The sequence below is a fragment of the Anabrus simplex genome, chromosome 12 (assembly GCF_040414725.1).
Source record: "Anabrus simplex isolate iqAnaSimp1 chromosome 12, ASM4041472v1, whole genome shotgun sequence".
Classification (NCBI taxonomy): Eukaryota; Metazoa; Arthropoda; class Insecta; order Orthoptera; family Tettigoniidae; genus Anabrus; species Anabrus simplex.
In genome coordinates, this window is record NC_090276.1 from 72,539,879 (window position 1) to 72,565,140 (window position 25,262).

Below are 25,262 nucleotides of genomic sequence, written 5' to 3' on the forward strand. Positions count from 1 at the left end.
GCAAGCCGGTTAGGAACCCCCCTATCCGCCACGTGGGAGTATCACCTCTCTCCCTGCTATGCCAGCGTAGTAGGTTCGTGGGGGCTGCTCTGCGTTGATATGGACTTAGCAACAAAAATACAAATTCATGAATATCTCTGTTATCATAGCCGGTACGGTAAAAATGTATAAGACATAAATGATCAGATATTTAATTCTATATAAATTTAGGTATGTAGTATTTATCAATACAACTGCTATTAACAAATATTTGAGAATTAAATGTTAGTCCTTCCCCTAAACTACCATTTCACTCAGTGTTAATAAAATTATTTATGGCCTAGATTATAGTGACTTATTCCCCGACTTTACATACCGATTTTCATTAAATTCTCTTCAGCCGTTTTCTAGTGATGCATGTACATACAGACAGAAATTATGGAAAATGAAAGAGTGCATTTCCTCGTTACTGTGGTCATGGCCTTCCTCGTTACTGTGGTCATGGCCGATACAGAAATACAATTCTTTTTAAATTCTGAGCAATGTACAGACAAAACCCTTATGTTATATATATAGATGATTATAATGCCAACAGGCAGAGAAAATAACCTACTTAAGCTTGAAAGTCAAAATAGCAAAGTTAAGCAGACATTGATTTTCTTAAACAATGCATACAATAAATAGTAATGAATAGTTGTAAACCTTTTAGCTTTTGTTTTATATTAGAAGTACTCTTCAATACGGAATAATATGAAATTCATTACCTATGATAGTTTATATTTTCTCATGTTTGGTTACATTTTGATGACGCTATTCCCCTGTAAATTTATAGTGCAAATGTCATTATTTCTCTACTGGGGCTTGGAATATGTTTTCATGATATATATAGTGCAGTTAAATTAGGTTAGGTGACTGTGTTTTAATAAGAAAACTGAAACATTTGTCACAAAACGCTATCGGTCATCTTCGGTACCATATCGTTTTCTCGCTATGTAGACTTGTGAGCTCTCTACTCGACATTCGAAGGCAATGTCGGAGTCGATTTGTAATGCCCGTCGACTGCTGTTCTCTACAAGAAAACTCAAAATGGATGACAACACGTTTTCATAATATATACATAAATAATGTGGCTAATAGCAGTTGCTAATTTGTTAGAAATACAGGCTGAAGTAAATGATTGCTTAATTTTTAATGTTATATATTTACATTAAGTATGAATGTGATACACCTCAAGATATGGCAAAGTACACTACCGATTCAGAAGATAGTTTATATTTTCTCATGTCTAGTTAAATTTCAGAAAGGCTGCTCCCATGTAATTTTGTAGCGAGGAGGTTATAATTTCTCTACGTGCACTTGAAATATGTTTTCATGATACATATATATATGGTTAGGTTAGGTGACGCTGTTTGAAAAAGAAAACTGGAACATTTGCCATAGAGGCCTCTGGAGTGATACTATAATTTTTCAGAATGAAATTAAACATACACTTTCACATAGTATCGAATTTAGAAAAATAACAAATGAGCAAGCCGTAGTGTGGATATCATCCGCAATAACGCAACTTTTTGAACAAACTCATTGACGCTTCATATTGATTTTAATGTATGTGGGGTTTCACCCGACTTTTCCAAAAAATCGGATGTAACGACAATTTTTCGATGTTATGAATTCTCACTATAACGGACTTCTACTGCATTTAAAAAGTGTTCTCAGCTCCGAGATGTAAAAAAAAATCCTCCCTTCACAAGCTACTGAAAGAAATAGATTTAAAGTTCATTAGCAGAAATCAAAAAAGCATTGTAATAGATAGAGATGATATTTTACTGTGGCATAGCTGTTATGTCCAGTCCACAAGATAAAGGCAGGCAGTGAGATACGTGGACCTTGCAGAGCGATACAAAATATATGTTTATGTCTACTTTATTCCTTGGTTGGAAAGAGTTTATCTCCCAAACATAAGCTCACAGCTGCGCGACATTAACCGCATGGCCGACACCCTCTGTTGAGTAAGATGTATTATTGCACCATACGGAAACATGCGGCAGGGACCAGGACATAGATAAAAAGACAGGGGAGTAAAATCCACACAAGTGAGACGAATATTTAAGAAGTGTGATGGGAAGGTCGAGAAAGGACACCATAAGAAATGAAGACATCAGGAAGGAAATCGAGTGGAAAAGCTTTCCAACAGCGATACGGACCATGAAACTGATTTTATGTAATTCTGGAGGCTATGTCGTGTTTCTTCATGTATTCGCTACGAGAGTATTTCAAAAGATGGCAGTATTGTGTGTTTAAGTCAGAGAATTTGTTATATTATTGACAAGTGTGCATTACCAGATGTTGCCACTAAATGTGTTCTAAATCATGGCTTTTTGCGATAAAGAGGTGCTTGATGAAAGTTATATTTTCTATATTTTATGTAATCGTAATCCCTCATACCTAGAAAGAAACATAAAACTATACTACCGTATTTTCTAACATAATTAATGCACTTTTTTTTGGCAAAAACACAGGCTAAAACTTTGGATGCATACATTTTCGAGGAATCAGATATTTAAAAAAATATTTACATTTAAAAGATACACCAAATATAATATACACGCAACTGGTTCAACTCATTTGTGGTTAATCGTCATTTGGCGTAAAATTCCGGTGTGAGATTTTTTATGAAAAGTCAAGTAGGGTACATCCGGTAAGTTGGACATGTGAGCTTGAAGTACCGACACTGGAAAATGTTCTTCCCGTTACATGCAGGCAATATGACCTGCAGTGCAACAAACGTGTACTAATAAAAGTACAATTCGTATAAATACATACCGTATTTACGCGAATAATCCCTGCATATTTTTTAAAAAATTTTGAAGCGCAAAATTGAGGTGCGGGTTTTATTCATGTCAAGGTTGCCAACACGCTCTTGGCTCACCTAGTTTTCGATAGTTATGCTTTGTGCAACCATAGATGGAAGAAAACTGTCCCCATATGTCATATTTAAACGAAAAACAATTCAGACTTTTAATTCTAAACTGACTTTACATTTTTTTTCTTAAATAGTACTGTATTTTACAGAGTAATTTAAATTCAAAATTCCTCTGCATCAAGATAGAACGTGTCTGCACTTTCACTCACTTCGGTGTGCCTATAGTGTGTTTCATAGTTGAAAATAGAGTGAAATCGTAATTCTTTTGTATTCAGGAGAAACGAAAAACCATTCTGTAGTTAAAAGAAAGAAAGGTTTGATCAAAAAAGTTCCTGTTAGGCATTTATACATCATATATCTGCGTATTCAACTACAAAGTAGCCTACACAGTGGCCTCCACGGTATGCACGAGCCAGCGTCTTGGTAGGTGTGCTAGGTACCAACTGATGAGCCCAACCTGGTACACGAGGGCGAAACGCTGGCAACCAGGAATGAGTTGGCTGGAAAATTTATAATGTCCAATAACGAACCATTTATATTGGTATTATAAATTTACTCATCTGGGACAAATATTTCAGATTTCCTATGGGAACCAACATCTATACATAATGCATTTAATAACGTAAGTTGGTGTTAAATGATGAACGCAGCATTTTATTAATTACAGTCTTATTTCGTACAATACTTAGTATAGAATTCAATGAGAATGTCTTAAGAAGGAAGAAAAATCTGCAAGAACTCCTCCGAAAAGGAAAGCAACTTTACCACCTCTATAGAAATCAGTGCAGTTGAAATTGAAGGAAATTTCCTTATCATCTTAACCTAACCTTGTCTTCTCACGACTTTGGTATGGTTTGCAGACTTAGTCTTTGTGTATTCTTACTGGCTTACGGCAAATGTACATGTAATATATTGGTTTATGTGTATTATTACAGCATGGTTTCTCTTCAGTCCAACAAGTAATAGCATATTTCAAGAAGGGAGATGAATTATTTATACACGGCAAACACCAAAGAATACGGTTAAGAGTAATGCGGATATCAAAATAAAGGCAGAAATATATAACATTAAATTTAGTGAGAGGGAGAGTGACAGAAAGAGTGTATTGCCTTAATTCCCCATTAAGCTTGAAAACCGACTAAATTATGAATATGTTGACTGATCATTTACTTGGGTAAGGGAAGCGCCATTATTGATATACTGAGTTTAGTTTGTTGATGGTTATGTCTTGTAGTTTAAATGTGTAACTAGTCAAGTTGGCAGCAGCAATGAGCCATTAAAAAAAAGAGAATAGGGCAGCAACACTGGCCTTTTAGTGCACAACCTTACGTGACAAGTACTTTAGAACTGGGATTTACAAGGAGAGAGCCTATCAATTTGAAGACAGCAGGGTTTGAAGATGTGGATGTTCTTTTGTGCTTTCATGTTTTCCCTTGTCTCCATTTTTTGTTGTTCCCTCGTCACACATTTTAGTTCCTTTCCAATACTCAAAGGTTTTTTTTCTTCCAAATAACGCAAGCACAGGTACCATTTTGGTCACCTTAATGACATGCACGTTAGTACAAAGAGAGTGCATGCAGTATAACTGAGTGGAACTTCATGCAGAGACACCCACCCCGCAAGACTCATTGTCGCACTCGACTATCTCTCCCTTCATGATGCGCTCCTGCGTTTTGTCGGGATCTTGTCTTTTATAACAGCGGATACAGGATGCCGTGTAGAATCCTCCGTGAGCCTCCACCAACTTTTCAGGTGGCATTCCTGATACTTGAAACAAGGTGAAGAAGTAAGTACCTCACACACAGATAGAAACAAATTATAATCAATAAAATCTTATGTAAAATAAAAAACATTAGAAACAAATAAATCAATAGCCTAAAGCAGAAATACATAGAAACAGTTCCAAAATCACAGACAAAATGCACATGCAAAGAATCCAATTCATGGGGCACTTAGAAAGAATGGACTCGGACTAAATCCACACATTTTTAAAGAACTAGGCTACTGAGCAGACAGAAAAAACATCTAAAACAACTAGAATCACCAAATCTACCCGACCAAAATGAAATCAGAAAGATCACTCACACGCAAGGTTTCGAGGCAGACTCACCAACATACATGGTCAACGCAACGACAACACACACACACTCGTTGCATTTGAAGGAATACTGGGCTAAAATAAAGGCTGGAAAATGTTGATTCAATGTGGTCCTAAGTTACTCGTTCACAAAGAAGAGGAGGAAGAAGAAAGATAGGTTTTTGTAAATGGAGCTCTGCGAGACTGTTTCCCTTTCTAAAGGGCATATTTTAGGACAGTATGTAATGCACCTTTCAGAATTCTTAAAAGTAGCCTATGTATATCCAACCCTTGTCCTATTTCTCATTGGGGTCAGATATGAAATGAGTTGAATCTGGTAGCAAGTTTTTATGACAGGATGCCCCTCCTGACATCAACCTCACCAGAAAAATTGAATGAAATGAATGAAAATGAATAACGAGACGTATGACAGTAAGAAAGGGAGAGGGTGAAACCCAGTGACGGCACATAGCCTACTCCAGTCAAATAGAACCAAGGGCTCTGATCAATGATTAACATCACCATCCAACGGAGGAATCAGAATCAACAGTATCATATGCCCTCACTCCATATGAGCTTTGGAACTGAATCCAGGCTATTAGCATGCAATCAAGTGATTAGGAATTGTATACCACCACCTCTCCTACCCTGCCGGCCAATATCCTGATTGGAGTTGTAGGCCGAACCCCTAGTGAACTCGAATGAATTCAGACGCGAGGAAAAACTATCTTTGTCGAGTTAAAAAAGGGCGGCAAGAAAGCAAAGATGGAGTGAGCTGTTTTTATATATTTGTATGTAAAGATAATTGTGATGTAAAATCAGAGTTTAGCTAAGGTGTATTCAATGTGTTGTGTAATTCACTACAGACTCAAACCAGCTAAGCACAGTGTCAGACCACAGACTGAGTAGGAGTATTTCAGTCGCTTTGACAAAGAATAAGTTATGAATTTCATTATGGTCTGTAGTGACAATATTAATCTCTAACAAAGGGTAGAGAAAGGTCCACCTATTCAATACCATCAAATTAATATTATATCATATATTAATGTTGGTACTAGTTTTGACCTTGCTAAATTAGGTCATCTTCAGCCATGATCAAAATTGGAAATACATTGCATATACAACCACCAATAAAATATTACAAATTGGTATGTCTAAGTCAAGTCTTGATCTATAACAGTGATGAAATGTCAGACTACACTTTTACAGTTGGAATTAAAATAACATGTTATGATGAAGTCATCTGCTTTCACGGAACTGTACTTGTAGCCTCGTCTTTTTTTATTTCACCTTTTAAATTGTTTTAGAAATCATTTAGGGGATGTTTAATGAGCATTAATGTATTATATAATGGAGTTTGAATTGTTGAGGTGAATTAGTTTCCAAAGACTGAAGAACCTCACAGTTATAGATTAGCAGAAAATAATGGCTATCATACAGCAGCAGGGTTTTGTATAGAATCTTCACATCAGATGTACACTACTGCCGTAAATAAAAAAAGACAGTTGTAAGGGGACCAAAATCAGGCCAGTATTCAGAACCTGAAGGGAAAAAAAAACCTGCTAAAACATGTAAATTTTAATAATGATATTTACGTCACACTATCTACTGTTACGGTTTTAGGAGACACCGAGGAGCCAGAATTTTGTCCCGCAGGAGTTCTTTTATGTGCCACTAAATCTACCGACACGAGGCTGATGTATCTGAGCCCCGTCAAATACCACCGGACAGTTTCGTACAAAATACTACAGTTTAAGGCGCTGGAGATGCAGAGAAAAGCAATATAGGTATCCCACAGTTTAAAGCAAACAGACGGTGACTGTGCAGGGTCATGAAGGGGAACAACCTTTCTCTTCATAGGGCAGCAGTATGCCAGCGATTGCCAAAGGACAATAACGAAAAAGTGGTGGAATTCCATTTGTACTTTAAATTGAAAATTAAATTCACATCATTTTCCCTTCCCCATTTTTTAATTTTAAAAAACTGTTAAAAGAAGCAGGAAAAATATGCAAGTAAATACAGTATATATAGCCGGGGAGACAACAGGAACTGTCTAGAAGAACTCTGATTTCGGTGCTAGGCAGCAGCAGAGACAGGCTGTCTAGGTCAGCTGCGGTCACACAATTATTATTAAATAAGTAGCCTCTGTGGCTCAGATGGCAGCGCGCTGGCCTCTCACCGCTGGATTCCGTGGTTCAAATCCCGGTCACTCCATGGGAGACTTGTGCCGGACAAAACGGAGGCAGGACAGGTTTTTCTCCGGGAACTCTGGTTTTCCCGGTCATAATTCATTCCAACAACACTCAAATATCATTTCATTTCATCTGTCATTCATTAATCATTGCCGAAGAGGAGTGTGACAGGCTTCGGCAGCCGGCACAGTTCATAACCTCGCCGCTAGTTGGGGGCTTCATTCATTCCATTCCTGACCCGGTCGAATGACTGGAAACAGGCTGTGGATTTTCATTATTATTATTATTAAATACTATGTTGCATACATAACGTTAATGGCCAAAACATACCGACCCAAATGAAAACAAAGAAAAGTTCTTCTTCCAAGTTGGACCAAGATGTTTTTTATGTACCTTCCGTACAGTTTGCCAATGTTTTGAATACACTGCAGTATGCTTTTTCACGATGGCTGAAATACTCTCACTCCATCAGAGGTAATTGATCCCCCACCAGACAGCTAAACTGAACTATGAGAGTGGTTATAGGGCCTTGCCTTTAAATAGCCTTCTCTCCCTACGGTAAATCAATAGAGGCAGCTGCGTATATACCATTTTTACCTTATTGCCATTCTTAAATCTCTGGCAGTAGGGTACCGAGAATCAAACTCCAGCCCCCGAGAACGGCACTAATTGTGCTAACCATTACACAGGCAGACACTGTTAACTACAAAGCACAGACATACAGCGTACTTGCAATGTCCAAAACTGTTCATCTAATTGTGCGACGTCATCAGAGCTGCAGTAGGTATACGCTACGGAGGCAGACATTTCTTAACCACCGCATGACTTTGACACAGGTTTTCATTGTACGCGTCAAACGGACAAAACTATTCACAAATTTGTGTGATGTTATCGGAGCTGCGGTAAGGCTTGTACCCGCTTCGAAGCAGAATCGTGGTTTTTCTCTGATCGATTACGTTGGGGAGCGGAGGGGGTCTCGTATGAGATATTTATTTTTTACATTTTCTTTGTCTCGAAAATCCAGAGGGGTCTAATACATGAGTAAATATGGTAATAAAATCCCACAAAGGAAGCAACAATACTTCAGGCCAATCGTGAGCAATGAAGGAAAGTACCAAATATTCCAGCCGTAAGGGAAGATCTCCCAGAAGTGAGGGAGAGGACATTGACAGATCTTCTGATTAAAGAACTGGCACTAGATGTCCTTAACAGAGTAGTTCTGAAATGCCTCCTATATTTTTGAAATCGTTATGATGATGGCATGTAGCCCCTGAAGAGGCCGGGTACAGGTCTTTTGACTTGATGCCATATAGACAACCTGCAGGCCTGTGAGGATGGAGCCCTACCTGAGATGAATTCTAATACTGAAGACATACGCACCCAGCCCCTGAGGCCGGGAATTAACCAATGAAGGTTGAAATCCTCAACTCGGACGAGAATCGAACCCGGGACTCCCATGGACATTGTTATGATGAACGAAGTGGAATGAAATAGCAGAGGAAACAGAAGCAGCTACTATATCTGCCTTTGTTTATGTTTTGTAATGTACGGTGATGTGACTGGCCAGTTACCTGCTAAGAGTAGACGGAACAGCCAGCGACTCAGCACTGAATGTTGGGCGGCGGTGAATAACCGATCTCCATTAGGTGAGTGTTGGTCGTTCCCCATCCCCCAGTGGAGGAAATACCACTGAAAATCCAGCATGCAGGGTCTGTTCTACAGGTCAGGAGCAACCTCACTGAAACCTGGCAATTAGGTATAATGCGTCAAAGTGGATCAGGACTAGGAGAGAGCAAAATAGAAGCCGGTGATCCACGGCCTGATCCAGGAATTCCTTGCACTAGGATAATGGAAGAAGAATATGAAGAACAAAAAAGAATGCATGCCATTAGATCACTTTAGAGATAAACTTTTTTTAAAATTATAGAAACAGTGTTAACAAATTCTTTAAAGATACAAACATTTTTATAACACAAATTGTTTAAAAACATGTTTTTAATACTTCTCCATTTTCCATTCTATTATAAGAATTCTAAGAGGATAATACTTACAGCGTTCCAGCCCATCAATATTCTGTGTGTACATTCTCAGAAGCTTTCCCTTGATGTCCAACAGACGTGCAAAGTAGTGGCCCAAATTAGGTCGGTACTTCTTTCCAGGGTAGAGCTCTTGGGCCAAAGTGTAGAACGGTCGAGGATTCCGGACGAAATAGCCTAGGTCAAATATAGCCTCGGGGTAAGGCAGGTTGTACTGCTGAAGGTTGTAGTAAAGACCGGTGTCAGGGGACCTGGAATGTAGCAACCTTTCTGAACTTATGAAGGAAAAGAACAACATCACATTATATAAAACAAACATTTTCAGTTCAGATCAGCTGTCATTTAAAAAGGAAAATAGATATCTTAGTGAAATTAACAAGGAGAATATCAAACAATAAGTCTGCAGGACTGCAAGAGCTCATTGTGGACGTGATCGAAACACACTGAGAACCTGGAATATAACGTTCGTACAGAGAACTAAATAAAAATTGGGAACAAAATTAAATCCCCAGTGACTGGAAGCAAAGAGCGATCATTCCATATGAGAGGGATGCCTCCAATTAGGACCCCAAGAGCATACAAAAGGTAAAAGCTCCAGAGGGAGACCTCATGATGGTTGGGGAATTTTGTTAAGAAGGAAGCCATACTTTACAGTGTCAATTTAGCTGATGTAATTTTAACGCTTTCTCAGTTTCTTGAACACAGTATTTCAAAATACAATACACACTATTAAATAAAGGATGATATGTTTCATTCTATAAGAACATTTTCAGATTCTATCAAATCACTTTAAACCATGAACATATATGTACAAAATGTACAAGTGTGAAAACTACCGCACCATTAGTTTAGTGTCCCATGCCTGCAAAATTTTAACACGTATTATTTACAGAAGAATGGAACAAACAAGTTGAGCTGAGTGGGAGAAGGTCAATTTGGCTTCAGAAGAAATGCAGGAACACGTCAAGCAATCCTGACTTTACGATTGATTTCAAAGGATCAAATTAAGATGGGCAAGCCCACGTACATGGCGTTCGTAGATCTAGAAAAGGCATTCTATAAGGTTGATTGGATCAAGCTATTTACGATTCAGAAAGTTAATGGGATCAGATACTGAGAAAGGAGAATTATTTACTATCTGTATAAAGAATCGAGGGCTTTGAAAAAGAAGCAGCAGTCCAGAAAGGAGCGAGGCAAGGTTGTAGTTTGTCCCCCTCCTTTTCAATGTTTACAAAGAACAGGCAGTAAAGGAAATTAAGGAAGAATTTGGAAAGGAAATCACAATCCAAGGAGAGGAAATCAAAACCTTGAGATTTGCCAATGATATTGTTATTTTACCTGAGACTGAAGAAGATTTCGAGAAGTTGCTGAATGGTATGGATGAAGTCTTGGGCAAGGAGTACAAGATGAAAATAAATAAGTCCAAAACAAAAGTAATGGAGTTCGGTCGAACGAAGGAAGGTGGTGCTGGAAATATTACATTAAAAAATGAAGTCTTAAAGGAAGTAGATGAATATTGTTACTTGAAGGTAACGATGGCAAAAGTGAGGAGGATATAAAATGCTGACTAGTACAAGCAAGGAAGAACTTTCTTAAGAAAAGAAATTTGCTCACTTCAAACATTGATATAGGAATTAGAAAGATGCTTCTGAAGATTTTCATCTGGAGCGTGGCATTGTATGGAAGTAAAACCTGTGACAGTAACTAGCCCAGAAAGAAAGAGAATAGAAGCTTTTGAAAGGTGGTGTTACAGAAGAATGCTGAAGGTGAGATGGATAGATCGAATCACAAATGAACAGATACTGAATCAAATCGGTGAGAGGAAATCGATTTGGCCAAATGTCTCAATTTACAAAAGGTATACATTTATTGTTCAACCTATTCAATGTATAACTAATGTATTGAATAGGTTGAACAATAAATGTATACCTTTTGTAAATTAAGTGAGATCACTATTTTCAATACGGACCAAAAATGAAAGTAATGACTTGGCTAAATGTGTCGAAAAGAAGAGATAGAATGATACGACAAATCTTAAGACACCCAGGACTTGTTCAGTTGGTTTTTGAAGGAAGTTTAGGCAGTAAGAATGGTAGAGGTAGACCAATGTATGAATATGACAAGCAACAAGAAGAAAATATCATTTCAGTACAAATTTAGTAATAACAACATTCTAACTCCTGTTTCACAAGTTAATGACCATGGTGTTTTATTCAGTTATAACCTATCGTTTAATGAACATATTGAAAATATTTGTAAGAAAGCATTTCAAAGATTGGGTTGCATTACTAGATATTCTAGAGAATTTTCAAACTTAGCTACCTATCGATTGCTGTATGTGTCTATGGTACGCCCTATACTGTACTAGAATACTGTACACCTGTTTGGAACCCTTCTCATCAGACCTCTATCCATAGATTAGATTCAGTACAACATAAATTTCTTCGTTTATATTCATTTAGAGCAGGATTCTCATATGATAATATTGATTATACATCCTTATAACAGTCCTTAAATATGCATAGCCTGTCACAAGGACGTGAATTATTGGCTACACTCTTCATTTTTAAATTGCTTCATTCCTTGGTGAATTGTCCACAACTTCTTGCAAAAATTAACGTACATGTACCAGACAGATGCACAAGGTTCAAGAAAACATTGTCTACAAATTAGCACAGAACTAACTACGCATTCAATGGGCCAATTGAACGAATGTCAAGATCTCTAAACAAACTGGATATTGATATATTTAACTGCTCATTGTCAAAATTGAAAAAATCACTTACATAATCTCCAAATTTGACTATTACTTTTCTGTGATTACTTGTAATATAACCTGTGTATATATTTGTACATATTTTTCTACTTATACTCCATTGAACTTTCTTTTTAGTGTGTTTTGTTTTGTTTATTCTTCTCTACTGTTATGTAAAATGGTATTACCATTAATAAAGTATTATTATTATTATTAAGCAAATGCAATCATTACGTAGAAATAAAAAGGTTAGCACACGACAGGGTGGCATGGAAAGCTGCATCAAAACAGTCTATGGACTGATGACTCAAACAACAACAACAAATGTACAATACAGTTTATGTTGCATTAACTAGTCAATGATTACAAATTGGTGATGTTATGAACAAATAATGAATGTATTAGTCCTCCATTGTCACTTTAAACATTGGATTGGGAAGATTTGGAAGTAAGGAGATGAACAGCTTGACTAAGCATAATAATCATCATATATTTTAATTGTCCGGTCAATATTTGGTTAAATCTTTTAGCTGAAGATGTTCTATAATTGCAATTAAACATGTTCTATTTAATATCACAATTAGAGATTAAGCTAGATTATGTCATGTAAACAATAAACTAGCTACAAGGAATTGTACAAGTATTGGAAGGTGAGAATCTCCTTGTAACATAACCTTAGTTAAGCAGTATGTTACAAGTTATACATCTCATAGTTAGGTCCGTATTGAGCAATATATACCTTTCTGAAAGAATGCTTCTTGAGGGTCCACCTTTTCAATACATAACATAACAGCAGCCAGCTCTGTTTTACCTAATTTTATTCATCTTAAGGCAATGAAGAAGAGAAACAGTCAGACAACTGACCACATCCACAACAACCCACAAAACCACAACCAAATTTTTATCTCAAAAAAACAAACATCACAAAAAAGTGACAATTAAGTAAGATAAGTTTCCATTGGTTACACACATGTTGGACATTACAGACTGAACAATCCACGCCAGTCCCATGTCATTATAAGCAACACTGGATTGAACTAATATATAATGGAATTTTCAAGTGTAAAAATCATGTTAAGGATGTTTTTACAAAATGTATAGTAATGTGTACCATAACTTATTAGAGCAATTCATGTCAACCCAACTCACAAATCTCCCAAATGCAAACTCACAACTGCCTGACCCTAACTGCATGGCCAACTCGCTTGGTCTTTAATAAATTTTCAACTTTTTTGAAATTATTTAAAGACCAGACAAACAACTGAAGAGATTCTGTCACTTGGGCAACAGCCCTAAATGCAGATCAGTGGTAAGTGATATTTGATTAAATGTTGTCTCAAGACTTATGAATAAAAATTGTATATACAAGGGAAAAAAAATCCGGCCGCTTAGCTAAACGATCAGCGTAACGGCCTATTGGTCAGAAGGTTCTGACTTCGATTCTCTGTCGTGTTAGGGATTTTAGTTGCATTGGATTAATTCCTCTGAATTGGAAACTAGATATAGTTCCTGCCATGTAAGCCTATACACTAAGGTTACAACTTTACTCTTTTCCCCCTGTTAATACTGAAGGTATCTTTAGTTATTTTCAAACTGTTGGGTTCGATTCAGTGTCGCTCATCATACAGACCCTACTTGCTAGTTACTGTTAATCGTGCAGATTGGCACTATACTGCCATGATTATACGTATTGCCACTGCCGTATTGTGAAAATCACCCGTGTTACATTTGCAGGTATAAGTAAAGCATATTTTCTTTTTCCATAGGATTGTAAATTTGTTTTGGGGTAAAACCAGGTAAGCAGAATTGTAGCATATTTGAATAATGCACGTAATAACGTACTTGGTCTTAAATGACGAACATAGCATTTTATTAATACGGTCTTATTTCATCCATTTCGTATGTATAGAATTCAATTAGGATGTATAAGAAGCAAAAAAATTTGCATAAACTCCTTTGGAAAGGAAAGCAACATTACCTCCTCTATAAAGATCAGTTCGGTTGAAATGGAAGGATATTTCGTTCTCAACCTAACTTAACCTAATCTTTTCACAACAATGGTACAGTTTGCAGACTTAGCATTTGTGTATTCTTACTGACTGACGGCATGTGTACATGCAATATATTTGCTTGTGTGTATTATTACAGAGCGGTTTCGCTTCACTCCGACAAGTAATCACAAATTCCAATTTGAATTATTTACAGCAGGCAAACACAGAAGAATACGGTTATATTAATGCGCATATCAAAATAAAGGCAGAAATATATAACATTAAATTGAGTGAGGATGGGAGAGAGTGTTTATTTCTTTAATTCCCCACTGAGCTTGAAAACCGACTTAATTATGAATATCTTGATTGACCATTTATTTGGGTAAGGGAACATCAATTATTCATACTGCACTTACATTGAGGTTATTTTGTTGATGGTTACGTCTCGTGATTTCAATATGTAACTAGTCAAGTTGGCAGCAGTGATGAGCGATTTACAAAACAAGGAATAGGGCGGCGTTGTTTGCCTTTTCGTGTATATCCTTACGTGCCGAGTACTATATTTGTATTAGTCCTCGATGCAATACTTTCTTCACACACACACACAAAAATCAATCAAAATGTAATAGTGAATGTATCTCCTCCCCCATATACGGTTGGCTTCAGAAAGTGTATCTGGCCAAAAAGAAGAATGGAGTCCACAGTTGCGATACAGTTTGTACCTGCGACCTAACCACATTGCGAGAAAAGTGCCATTAAAAAAATTAATTTCTGTCCAGAAAATTATCTTAGTTTTATAATCTCATACACTAATATGGTGGGAGGCTGGCATCACACATAATGGACAAGCAATACGCCCCTAAAAGAATAACATTAGCTTCTATAAAAGCTGAAAGTTATATCTGCCACAGTTACCGTATTTTCACGCATAATTAACATACCTCTTTAACGGGGGGGGGGGGGGGGGGGGGGAAAGCCAAAAAATTTGGATGCATAAATTATTCAAGAAATTCAGATATTAAAAAATGTATTTACAATTTATTTACATTTAAAAGAATACATAAAATATAAACACAAAATTGGTTCAACTCATTTGCGGTTATTGTCATTTGGTGTAACATTACGGCATGCGTTTCTTTCTGAATGTCAGATAGGGTACATAAGGTAAGTTGGAGACACAGGTTTGAAGTACCGATACTGTTCAACATACCCTGAAAGAAGTCCATGGATTTCAGGTAAAACCCCAAAAGAAAGGTACCCTTTGGACAGATGAAAGAAAGGAGTCACACCGGAAGGAAATGCAACAATACTGGGCAAAGATCAAAGCCCAACAGTTCAACAAGCGTGGTCCAAAGTAAGCACATTTGAACCAAGAAGAAGAAGAAACTGTGTATTATCCTTCGGTTACAACAATAACCGTATCACTGATGCATCCATTATTACAAATGATTAAGCGTGTGCTATTTCTTCCCTTATCAATATTCATGTACTCCAGCGATTATACTGAATGTGTTCGATCATCTTTCGTATTGTTTTCTTGCTATGTGCACTAGCAAGTTCTCTCGTCGACATTCAAACTCGAAGGTGATGTCGGAGTCGATTAGTAGTACCCACCGACTGCTGTTCTGTAAAGAAAATTCAAAATGAAGGAGGAGAATAAGTTTTCATAACAAATGCGTAAATAACATGGCCAGTAACAGTTGTTAACACATTAGAAATACATGCTGAAATAAACAATTGCTTAATTTTAATGCTATATACTGAAGTTAAGTGAGAATGTGATATACCTCAAGATATGACAGAATGCATCACTGATTTCAGAGGTTAGTTTATATTTTCTTGCATCAGGTATATGACAGTAAAGAAGGGAGCCCTAGCAATGCTTGGGGACAATGTTTATTTTATTAATTATGCATGCTGATAGTTCTACTCTTGGTAAACAGTTATTTTGAGGAGGGAGTATATATATATTTCGTACCCCTCTTTAACACATTTATGGCTGCTTGGATATTAGTAACCATTACCACAGTACAGAAGTACTGTCTTTGCATAACGGACTTTATTTCTGTGTCCTTATGCATTTTAGATTATCACCTGAATTACTTCAATAAAATTTCTACGCTTGGGAACCATGATGCACACTGTGCATCAGTGGCACTAGTGATGAACTTTTTGCCTCCAGTGCTGTTTGTCACACCCTGTGTGTCATGATGTGTAATGAAGTGAAATGAGGGACAGAAGGTTTTGTTTGACAGTAGATTTCTACAGCAGATAAATGCGTTTTTGAACATTTCTCTCAATAATGCTGTGTAGTAAAGTGCTTTACTGCCGATTCTGACAATTACAGATATCAACAGTCCACACACTGGTTATTCACTTTACCATCGCAAAAGAAAACTAACTCACTCAAGTCAATTCTGACAAGTACAGATATTAACCAAATCCTCAACTCACTGTAATGCTCACTCTCTCACTGGCCTCTCGGCCTGTCAGCTAGATACATATATCGCTCAACAAACAGTCTAGGAAATATTGACTTCTGGAAATGGTCTTGCAACACTCTAAATAGAATATATCCGAACATACAGGGAACAATCGATCGACCAGCCTCTCGACTGAAGTAGATCTACCACCCCCACCCTGCTACCAAAACACATCAACACAATACAAGACACGTACACGCAGATACTTATCTCACTTACCTCTCTTCATAAATTGCCGTGGATGGACTGGAACAGTTCAGAGCTGGACCGGTGCATAGACAAAAGGGGAGCAAAAGGACAGAAAGGCAAGAACCCGTAACTCCCATGAATAAAAGAAAGGATAAAAAAATATTGGGTTTATTACCAACACACACAATATTAAAATGAAAACAAAAATGGGAAGCTGCATTAAAAATTACTTACATAACTGCAGAAAAATAGACAATCAAGTAGAATTCCCTTCAATGACATAGTAAGTTTTGTGTTACACGGCGACAGTGCATACGATCGCAGTATTCACTTCCGTACTACCACATACAAATACGAACTTGTTTCAGAAAAATGTGACGTGGAACATATTATCGAAGGAATCAGAAAATGGAACCACCAGAGGGATAATGCAGTACCGTGCACATATCAACAGTTAACATATCTGTGCTCCAAGTGAGCGTCCACTCGATGCTAGCGCATCACAACAACAATGCAAAAGCAGATAACGGCCGAAAAATATAAAATAGCACACCACACGTGGGTCAAGCCAGCCAACTAAAACGAAAACAGAAAAGAAAAAGAAAGAAAATTTAAAATTAAGATTACGAGATACTGAGAGTACTATAAAACGTACACAGACAGACAGCACAGGCATGGACACACATGTATGAACAAGAAGAGAGACCCAAATATAAAATCGACCCAGACCAGGCCGGTGTGTCAAGGCACGCGACGTATACTTACGCGCAGGATAGTGACGGATATCATGTACTCACGAGCTTGGTTCGAACACCACAGACACAATGCTGGACCGCCGCAAAAACAGGCAAGGCTGATCCAAATATAATCATAGCAATCACAACATTCATCAACCCACTAACCGGGACATCCAAATTGCCTCACGTGGACAAACATGGATGAAACCCCGTAGCGTCAAATCATACAATATACCAATGCTCAGCCATGATTTAAAACGATGAGGAAACAGAAGAGCATGGTCTCAAAACCCATAAACACACAGATCCAAAGAAACAGACAGGTAAAAGCCACTCTCCACTCTCACGTGTGTACAAGCAAACAAAGAAAAAAAATTTAAAACACACACAAAATAATTAACTAAGAGCCTGCAAAGACAGGTAATAAAAGACTACGGGAATGCAATTACCTAGAACCGTTCTTGTAACTATGGCACGTGAAATCAAATAAAATACCTGGGAGCAGTACATCTGGAATAACGAAATATTTATGTGAATCAAAATAACGACTCCCAGCAGAGCCGAGCATTGAAACAAGTAAATCCACGATAATAGCAATTCCTAGGTCAAGAAGCACATTTTAAATCCCAGTTTGCATCATTTTCGATCCCTCGATTGTTGGTATCACGAGTAGACCAACATAACACTTGGAGAGCGAGAGACAGACTGTGCATCAACACAGATGGCTAGAGCACCATCTTCAATGAGAAACTGTAAGTTTCATGTCACATTCGGGTAATGTTATTGCTAATGGCGACAACGACACTCAAGGAGAAGTAGGAATAAAGGAAGTGCATCACCAAGGAAGGCTTGGTTCGGCACATAGATCTCTTGCAACATAGATCAAACTCGAATATTTGATTACATGTATATGTAAACCACAGTGATGTAATCTACAAAATTCCTAATGTTTCTACATGTATCAGGATAATAAAACATAGCAAGTTTCCAGAATCCTCTATAAGGTGTATCAGAATGACAAACCGCATAGGCCTATACAATATCACTGTGTTTTCTACAGTTTTCGACTACACAGATTTTGAGATTAGACAAATTCACAATACGTATTTGAGGTTATACAAATTTACAATACATATTTACAGGGTATAATCATACTTAGAATTTAATAAAGGACAATTAAAATGTATTACCATAAAATTGGAGGTTTTACAAGAATTATATTAGGTGTAGGATGGCATACATACGACAATTATCCCCCCTAAAACTTTCAATATCTATCCCACTGTGTGAATAATCACTGTACAACGTACCTACTCAATATAGTAGCCTGTAATAATGTGCAACAAACACAGGCAGATATGGCACTGTTTGGAGTCAATTACTTCTGCCTTTTGAGGAATTCATCGAAATATTGCCCAAGACACAAGCCTGGTTGTCATGACACCTGCTCCCGTAGAACATGCTGTTCTGCGCCGCCCCTCTTCAAAACACTGCCTGCACGGCTTCCACAACCCATGCCCATTCTCTGTTAACAGTACATTTACTGGCAAAACATGTTCCTGTAGGTAGAATCTGATGCCCAGATGGAGCATATATTTAATAAGAGCTTAGAATGCGCAGATATGGGGTTTACTTGTTTACATAGATGCTCAATAGTATATGAACTTTAATATTTGCCACGGAGTGTGATGCACGTGTCATCGGCCATGACTAAATGCAATAAAAGACTGTTCGCTAGGAATTATGGATTAAAAGTAAAATACTCCCCAGAATATAGGAGAGCTTACACGTAGAAAGTTCCAGCCTATGACCATACTTTTCATCATTGTACATCTTTCTAGTTATTTTAGTAGAAATACATCAACATACAACACAAAGTCACCTGAAGTCTGGTATTCCACTAGCGGTGCTGAGGCCTGCCCCCGCCATGACGAGAACGCTGTGGCTCTTTTTCAGCTGCTCTGCAGCCTCCTCCAAGGGCACATTACTTGAGTGGCGCCGTCCATGACCTACAAAGGGCAGGGAAAAATATTGTAGTCAGGTTCAAATTTCAAGTTGAACCATCCAAGGACTCGCTAGTTTCTGTCATGCACCGAGTATACTCTTTCTTTAACATACGGGTAATGGGCACTGATAAACTGCAGAATACAGAGAATGGTGGTGGTACAATCGAATACAATATAATATAAGAAATAAATTGACCTTTTCAATACAATATATCAAGTAAATGATATTACATCAGTCTTGGGACTAGTTTCAGCCACTTGGCAGCCATTTTCAGCCAAATAAAAATTAAACAAATTATATGATAACTAAAACATATGTATACCAAAGACAATGTCGCAGGAATAATTACAACATTAAAGTGCATATAATAACAAAAATAATGGTTATGATCTTGTCATAATATGTCTTTAAGCTGACTTCAGACCTCAGGCAAAGAAGTAGAACAACCACTGACTTGCTAGAGGAAGCAGGCAGGTCATGTAAGCAAAGGAGTGGATAGGGAACAATACGAAATAATAGCTTATTTTATTATTATTTTTTAATTATTCATGAAGCAATTGAACAGTGAATGCTTTCAAAATAACAATCAAATGAAAAGTGATCCAAGTGTTGTCAACAACTCGTCAAAGAGAAATTAAAATTTGCTATAGGAAGTATGTAGGAGGGACAATCGTTTTCTGTAAAGCCTTCCTAAAATACAATAATATGAACGCATGCTCCACACCCATGAATAAGTCGAGCATTCAGATGCCATTACCTACAATATATATTGCATCGCGCGCCTATGCAATTATGCGAAGAGCAATGCTAGCGTAGACTACTTGGCTCACCAAATATATGAAGTCGTAAATTAAAATTTGCCAAAATTTAGTTTAAATGGCAAAGTCACTAGTTGCTATCCTTGAAATTCTGTCACTAAATGGGTTCAAAAAGACTCCAGATTGCTAAAGTTGGCAACATTGATTATGATGATAATGATAACAACGATGACGATATGAGGCATGATCCAGGTCTTTAGAGTTATAAACTTAACCATATTAGGTATCTGATTTGATCCTGTATTGACTTGTCTAAAGTTTTTAAAAAACTATTTAAATAGTCCGTGTTGGGTTCACCTTGTCAATACAGTAAATAGTAGCAATAAATGCATAAATTCCAGGATATATAAACTGGAATTTCAGGAATGTTGAACGAACTGGTAGGAACTTCCTCATAAGATATACAGAACACTGCAACGCTTTAAAATATAAACGTTTCTCTGTCATGAGTAACTACTGTATCACAAAGACCAAAATCATAATTATACCACAAAAAGGTCCACTACTCAACATCTTAGAGAATTTTTACATTAGTATAGACCAATATAAGAATCCAGCCCTCAACTTAAATGAGACAAATGAAAAAAAAAAAAAAAAAAAAAAAGTAATATGGGAAACTTTCATTCCAATTATTTGTAGACCTAATAAAAAACAAGAACAGAAGAATTCACAATTATTACACTCAGTTTCAGTTAGCGCCCCACAATCCCGCCCATTTCCCCACTCCACGTCCTCCTCCGTCTCGACTACGGGAGCAAGTCAGCCAAGAGCTGGACTCCGTAGTCAGAGAACACGGGTGATACTAGGGGCCATTTAACGTTAATGTACGGCGCACTGGATTTTTAAAAAATCTCTATCATAGAGCTATTTTTTAACATAGGGCAGCGCATCTCTCGAATTCTTATCTTAATATCTTTAACCCAATAGAATTGATTCACGATCTTACACAACCTTAAGTAAATGATAACTGGCTGATGATGCTCACAAAAAGGAACAAAACATGTACCATATTAACAATTTAATAAATATGCAAGTTCTTATTACGTTGTTATTGTATTGAATAGATGGTATTCAACAAAATTCAGTAACAAAATTATGGGCGGGATTGTGGGGCGCTAACTGAAACTGAGTGTAATAATTGTGAATTCTTCTGTTCTTGTTTTTTATTAGGTCTACAAATAATTGGAATGAAAGTTTCCCATATTACTTTTTTTTTTTTTTTTTTTTTTTTCATTCAACACAATTATTGCTTTCGCTGCTCAAATGTCAGACTCCAAATCTCATGGGCCCTACTGTAACAACTTAAAATTTCACAAGTACATGTCTCAATAATGTCACAGCCTTCAGTAACTATGCAATATCATCCACAGGTAAAAATATTAAAAAGATTAATATAAACCCTTTTGATGTTAATTGTCAGCGATGTTCATTAAAAACATACCTGTATGCCTATATTATTAATTTTAACATTTTCTTATATTGAGAACACCTATCCACAGTAGGCCATTCCACTGAATAGCATCAGTAATGTATGGTAAATAGGTATAATGTACAGAGTAGGGGCTTATCTTCTAAAAGGAAAGAGAATAGTCTACAAAGAAACGAACGGAGATAGTACAGATTGTACAGAGAGTTTCTCTCATCGATTGGCCGGCAGGCGCACCCAACTTATCTGCCTCCCGTTGACTCATCACTTCCTGTTACACAGCGTAGCGACAGCACGGAAATGCCCGCACTTTGCAGTTCCGGTCCATGCTTAGAACGTGACTTATGTGTTGATATGTCACTCCAACTGTTCTCGAGTTGTGAAGTGTTACTTCGGGGTATAATTTTCATAATGCCTCGGCATGGGTGCACGGTATATGAACGATAATTATAGAGACCGTGCGGAAACTCTCAAACGAGGAACTGGTTCTATACTCGATAAGAACTGAAGTTGATATAGACGTTGATTCCCATAGGGAACCTAAAATATTTGTCCCGAATGAGTAAATTCATAATACCAATATAAATGGTCCGTTATTGGACATAATAAATTTTCCAGCTAACTCATTCCTGGTTGCCAGCGTTTCACCCTCATGTGCTAGGTTGGGCTCATCAGTTGGTACCTAGCACACCCACCAAGACGCTGGCTAGTGCATACTGTGGAGGCCACTGTGTAGGCTACTTGGAGCCACCAGCAGTGCCAATGCACTATGACAAACTTTGTCTCCTTACCCAAAATTGATGCCTACTTGGCTATCAGATGACATACAGTAGACGTTGATTCCCATAGGGAATCTGAAATATTTGTGCCGAATGAGTAAATTTATAATACCATCATAAATGGTCCGATTTGGACATTATAAGTTGTCCAGCTAATTCCAGGTTACCAGCGTTTCGCCCTCATGTGCTACATTGGGTTCATCAGTTGAAACCACTGTCTTGGTAGGTGTGCAGTCCTTCATGCCATCCAATCCTGTGCTATTCCCATTTATACGGAAAAAAAAAAAAATACCTCCAGCCAACATCTATAATCTGAATTTAATTTAGCGGTGCTTAAGTGACGTTAATGTCTTGCAAAGGACAAGAGAGAGACAATGCATTAAGTTTAGGCCTATGCCACTAATTATTAGAGTGTGGGTATTTTCACACTTGACATGATCATTGTGCACTTTCTCCTCATTCCATCTACCCACTTACAAAAACTGATGAACTTTAAAAAAAAAAGGTATATCCTACTATAAAAGAATAGCTTAATATTCCATCATGGCTTCATTACAGTAGACCTACTGCTTGGATGTCCATAATATAATGTATGCCTACGTAACAATACAGTTTTCATGCAAATACGAAAATACAGCCGCTTTCTGAACACCAGTTCAGTTTACAACAAAAACGCGCTGCCCACACTCTTACTTTTTCTAATAAAAAGAAATGCTTCAATATGGTTGTTAGTATATATATATATTTTTAATCTCAAAATTTTATTAGAAAATTTCTAACAAAAATGCTGCTTGGTACTAACTGTTTGCTAAATAATCTCTCTTAAAAAGAAGATAATGCAAGGCCAAAAATCTCCTCTACAAACACAAAATCTTCACGTACACATAACCTCCACATACCTAAATAAACAAACAGCTGCCTCCAAACTCGCTTGAAAAGAACGTTCGAAAATGGTGGATGAAAAACCATTGTACCAGTGTTGAAATTTTTCGCTTCAGATAGAATCAAAGAGAATCCTCTTTGGACAGAACAGCGAACTTCAAAAATTGCACAGCCGAACAGAGTTGTACTGAAAGCACACCGCTCTCTACACACTACAAAGAATATACACATGCAGACATCCAAAGTACTTCAAGCAAGCGGTGGTTTTAGTACCAGCAGAAGGGCAACTACTGAAGACAAGCAAGGTAGTACACATAACATGTTCGAAATTAAATATTCGTATCTTTTGTACATACAGACCTGTATAATACATTTATTTAGATATCTCTGACATAGCATATAATAATATTATATATTAATAGTTTACATTGATAAATTTCTTTAACCTTGAAACTCTAATATTATTAGGGAATGTTTGCGACCCTGCGAGTTAGACCAAAAAATAATCCCCAACAATTTAAGACAAATGACACACGGTAAAATGATATCGGCCACCATTTTGCCGTGTGATTTTGTGTTGAACGTTAAGCATAGTGTCCAGCCAAAATGCCTCTCGACATAAAAAATATGTGTAGATTGTGCATGTCGAATCAAGACGTACTTTTGTATGACATGTTTTCTGATGATGTTGCAGATGAGTTAGATCCTAAAGAAATCTTTCAACCAAATTTGGCTACACGAATACAGATAGTGATGAATATTGAGGTAAGTATTAATAATGGCGTCGAGTACGACATCATGACGCTCAAATGCATTGTTAATGAATAGTACCTGTATTGTCGTGCTGTTTTGCTGTATTGTATTCAGAATTGTTTGACATTGTTTGAACTTGTAGGGAAATAATGATTGAGTGAAAAAAAGAAAAATATGTCATCCGAAATTAATTTTCTGTTGTGAGGAATTAGTTCCCAATAATTTTGGCAGTAAATTAGAATAGAAGATCGCTTAGAAATAGAAGTACGGTACTTAATTGTTTGTCTTTTGTCCAACCCTTGTCCAGTTTCTCTACGGGGTCAGGTATGAGGTGAGATGAATCTGTCGTGGCGCATTGTTAAGACCGCATATCACCGGGCGAGTTGGCCGTGCGGTTAGGAGCGCGCAGCTGTGAGCTTGCAACCGGGAGATAGTGGGTTCGAGCCCCACGGTCGACAGCCCTGAAATTGCTTTTCCGTGATTTCCCATTTTCACACCAGGCAAATGCTGGGGCTGTACCTCAATTAAGGCTACGGCCGCTTCCTTCACATTCCTAGGCCTTTCCTATCCCCTCGTCGCCATAAGACCTATCTGTGTCGGTGCAACGTAAAGCAAATAGAAAAAAAAGACCGCATACCCTTCGTGACAACCTCATCAGAGGAGTTAATGAGGTAAAATGAATGACGTGATATATGATAGTAGGAAGGGAGAGGGTGAAACCCGGTGCCGGGACGTAGCCTACTCCTGTCAAATAGCCGTCTTTTATTTCCAAAATAAATCTCCTTTCTCGGAAGGAGGGGGTTCCGATCTCAGCCATTAGGAGTAACAACAGAAATTATAAACGTGTTTTCCTAATTTTTCCCCTTATTTTAAATAAGCAACAAAATAAGTTTCCACTTCAAGTTCCAAATTCTACTCTTCACACTCTTAGATGAATCAGATTTTTAAGCTTTATTCAAAAATTATTACACACGGTTGACAAACACCTTGTTTCTAATCCTTACGACAAACTACTGTATCAGGTGAGTGGTGGTGGTGATAATTGTTTTAAGAGGAAGTACAACTGTGGAACCATCCTCTATTAATACTAATCAAAGGGAAAAAATGGAAGGGGTCCATCTGTTTGAAAAATGAAGGTATTGACCGTAGAAAGACAAGGACCACGAAGGGCGTGAAAATAAAAGACTCTCTAGGCCTCAAATGCTCAAATACTGTTGGGAGTTGGTAAAGAATGA

General features: G+C 37.4%; 1 protein-coding gene across 2 annotated transcripts in view; it reads right to left on the reverse strand.

Annotated features, from left to right (window-relative positions):
• LOC136884499 (NAD-dependent protein deacetylase sirtuin-3) overlaps positions 1 to 23,476 on the reverse strand; it is a 43,731-nt gene extending 20,255 nt beyond the window's left edge. Inside the window, exons 1-4 of one of the 2 annotated variants that reach the window (XM_067156707.2) lie at positions 23,292 to 23,476; positions 19,245 to 19,371; positions 9,223 to 9,458; positions 4,518 to 4,669 (exon numbers count right to left, since the gene is read on the reverse strand). In XM_067156707.2, coding sequence (XP_067012808.2) covers positions 4,518 to 4,669; positions 9,223 to 9,458; positions 19,245 to 19,371; positions 23,292 to 23,361 — 585 coding nt within the window. In that variant the 5' untranslated portion in view covers positions 23,362 to 23,476. Of the gene's footprint in view, positions 1 to 4,517; positions 4,670 to 9,222; positions 9,459 to 19,244; positions 19,372 to 23,194 lie in introns of both variants that reach the window. The other variant, XM_067156709.2, reaches the window with a different exon arrangement.
• Positions 23,477 to 25,262: the final 1,786 nt, after the last annotated feature.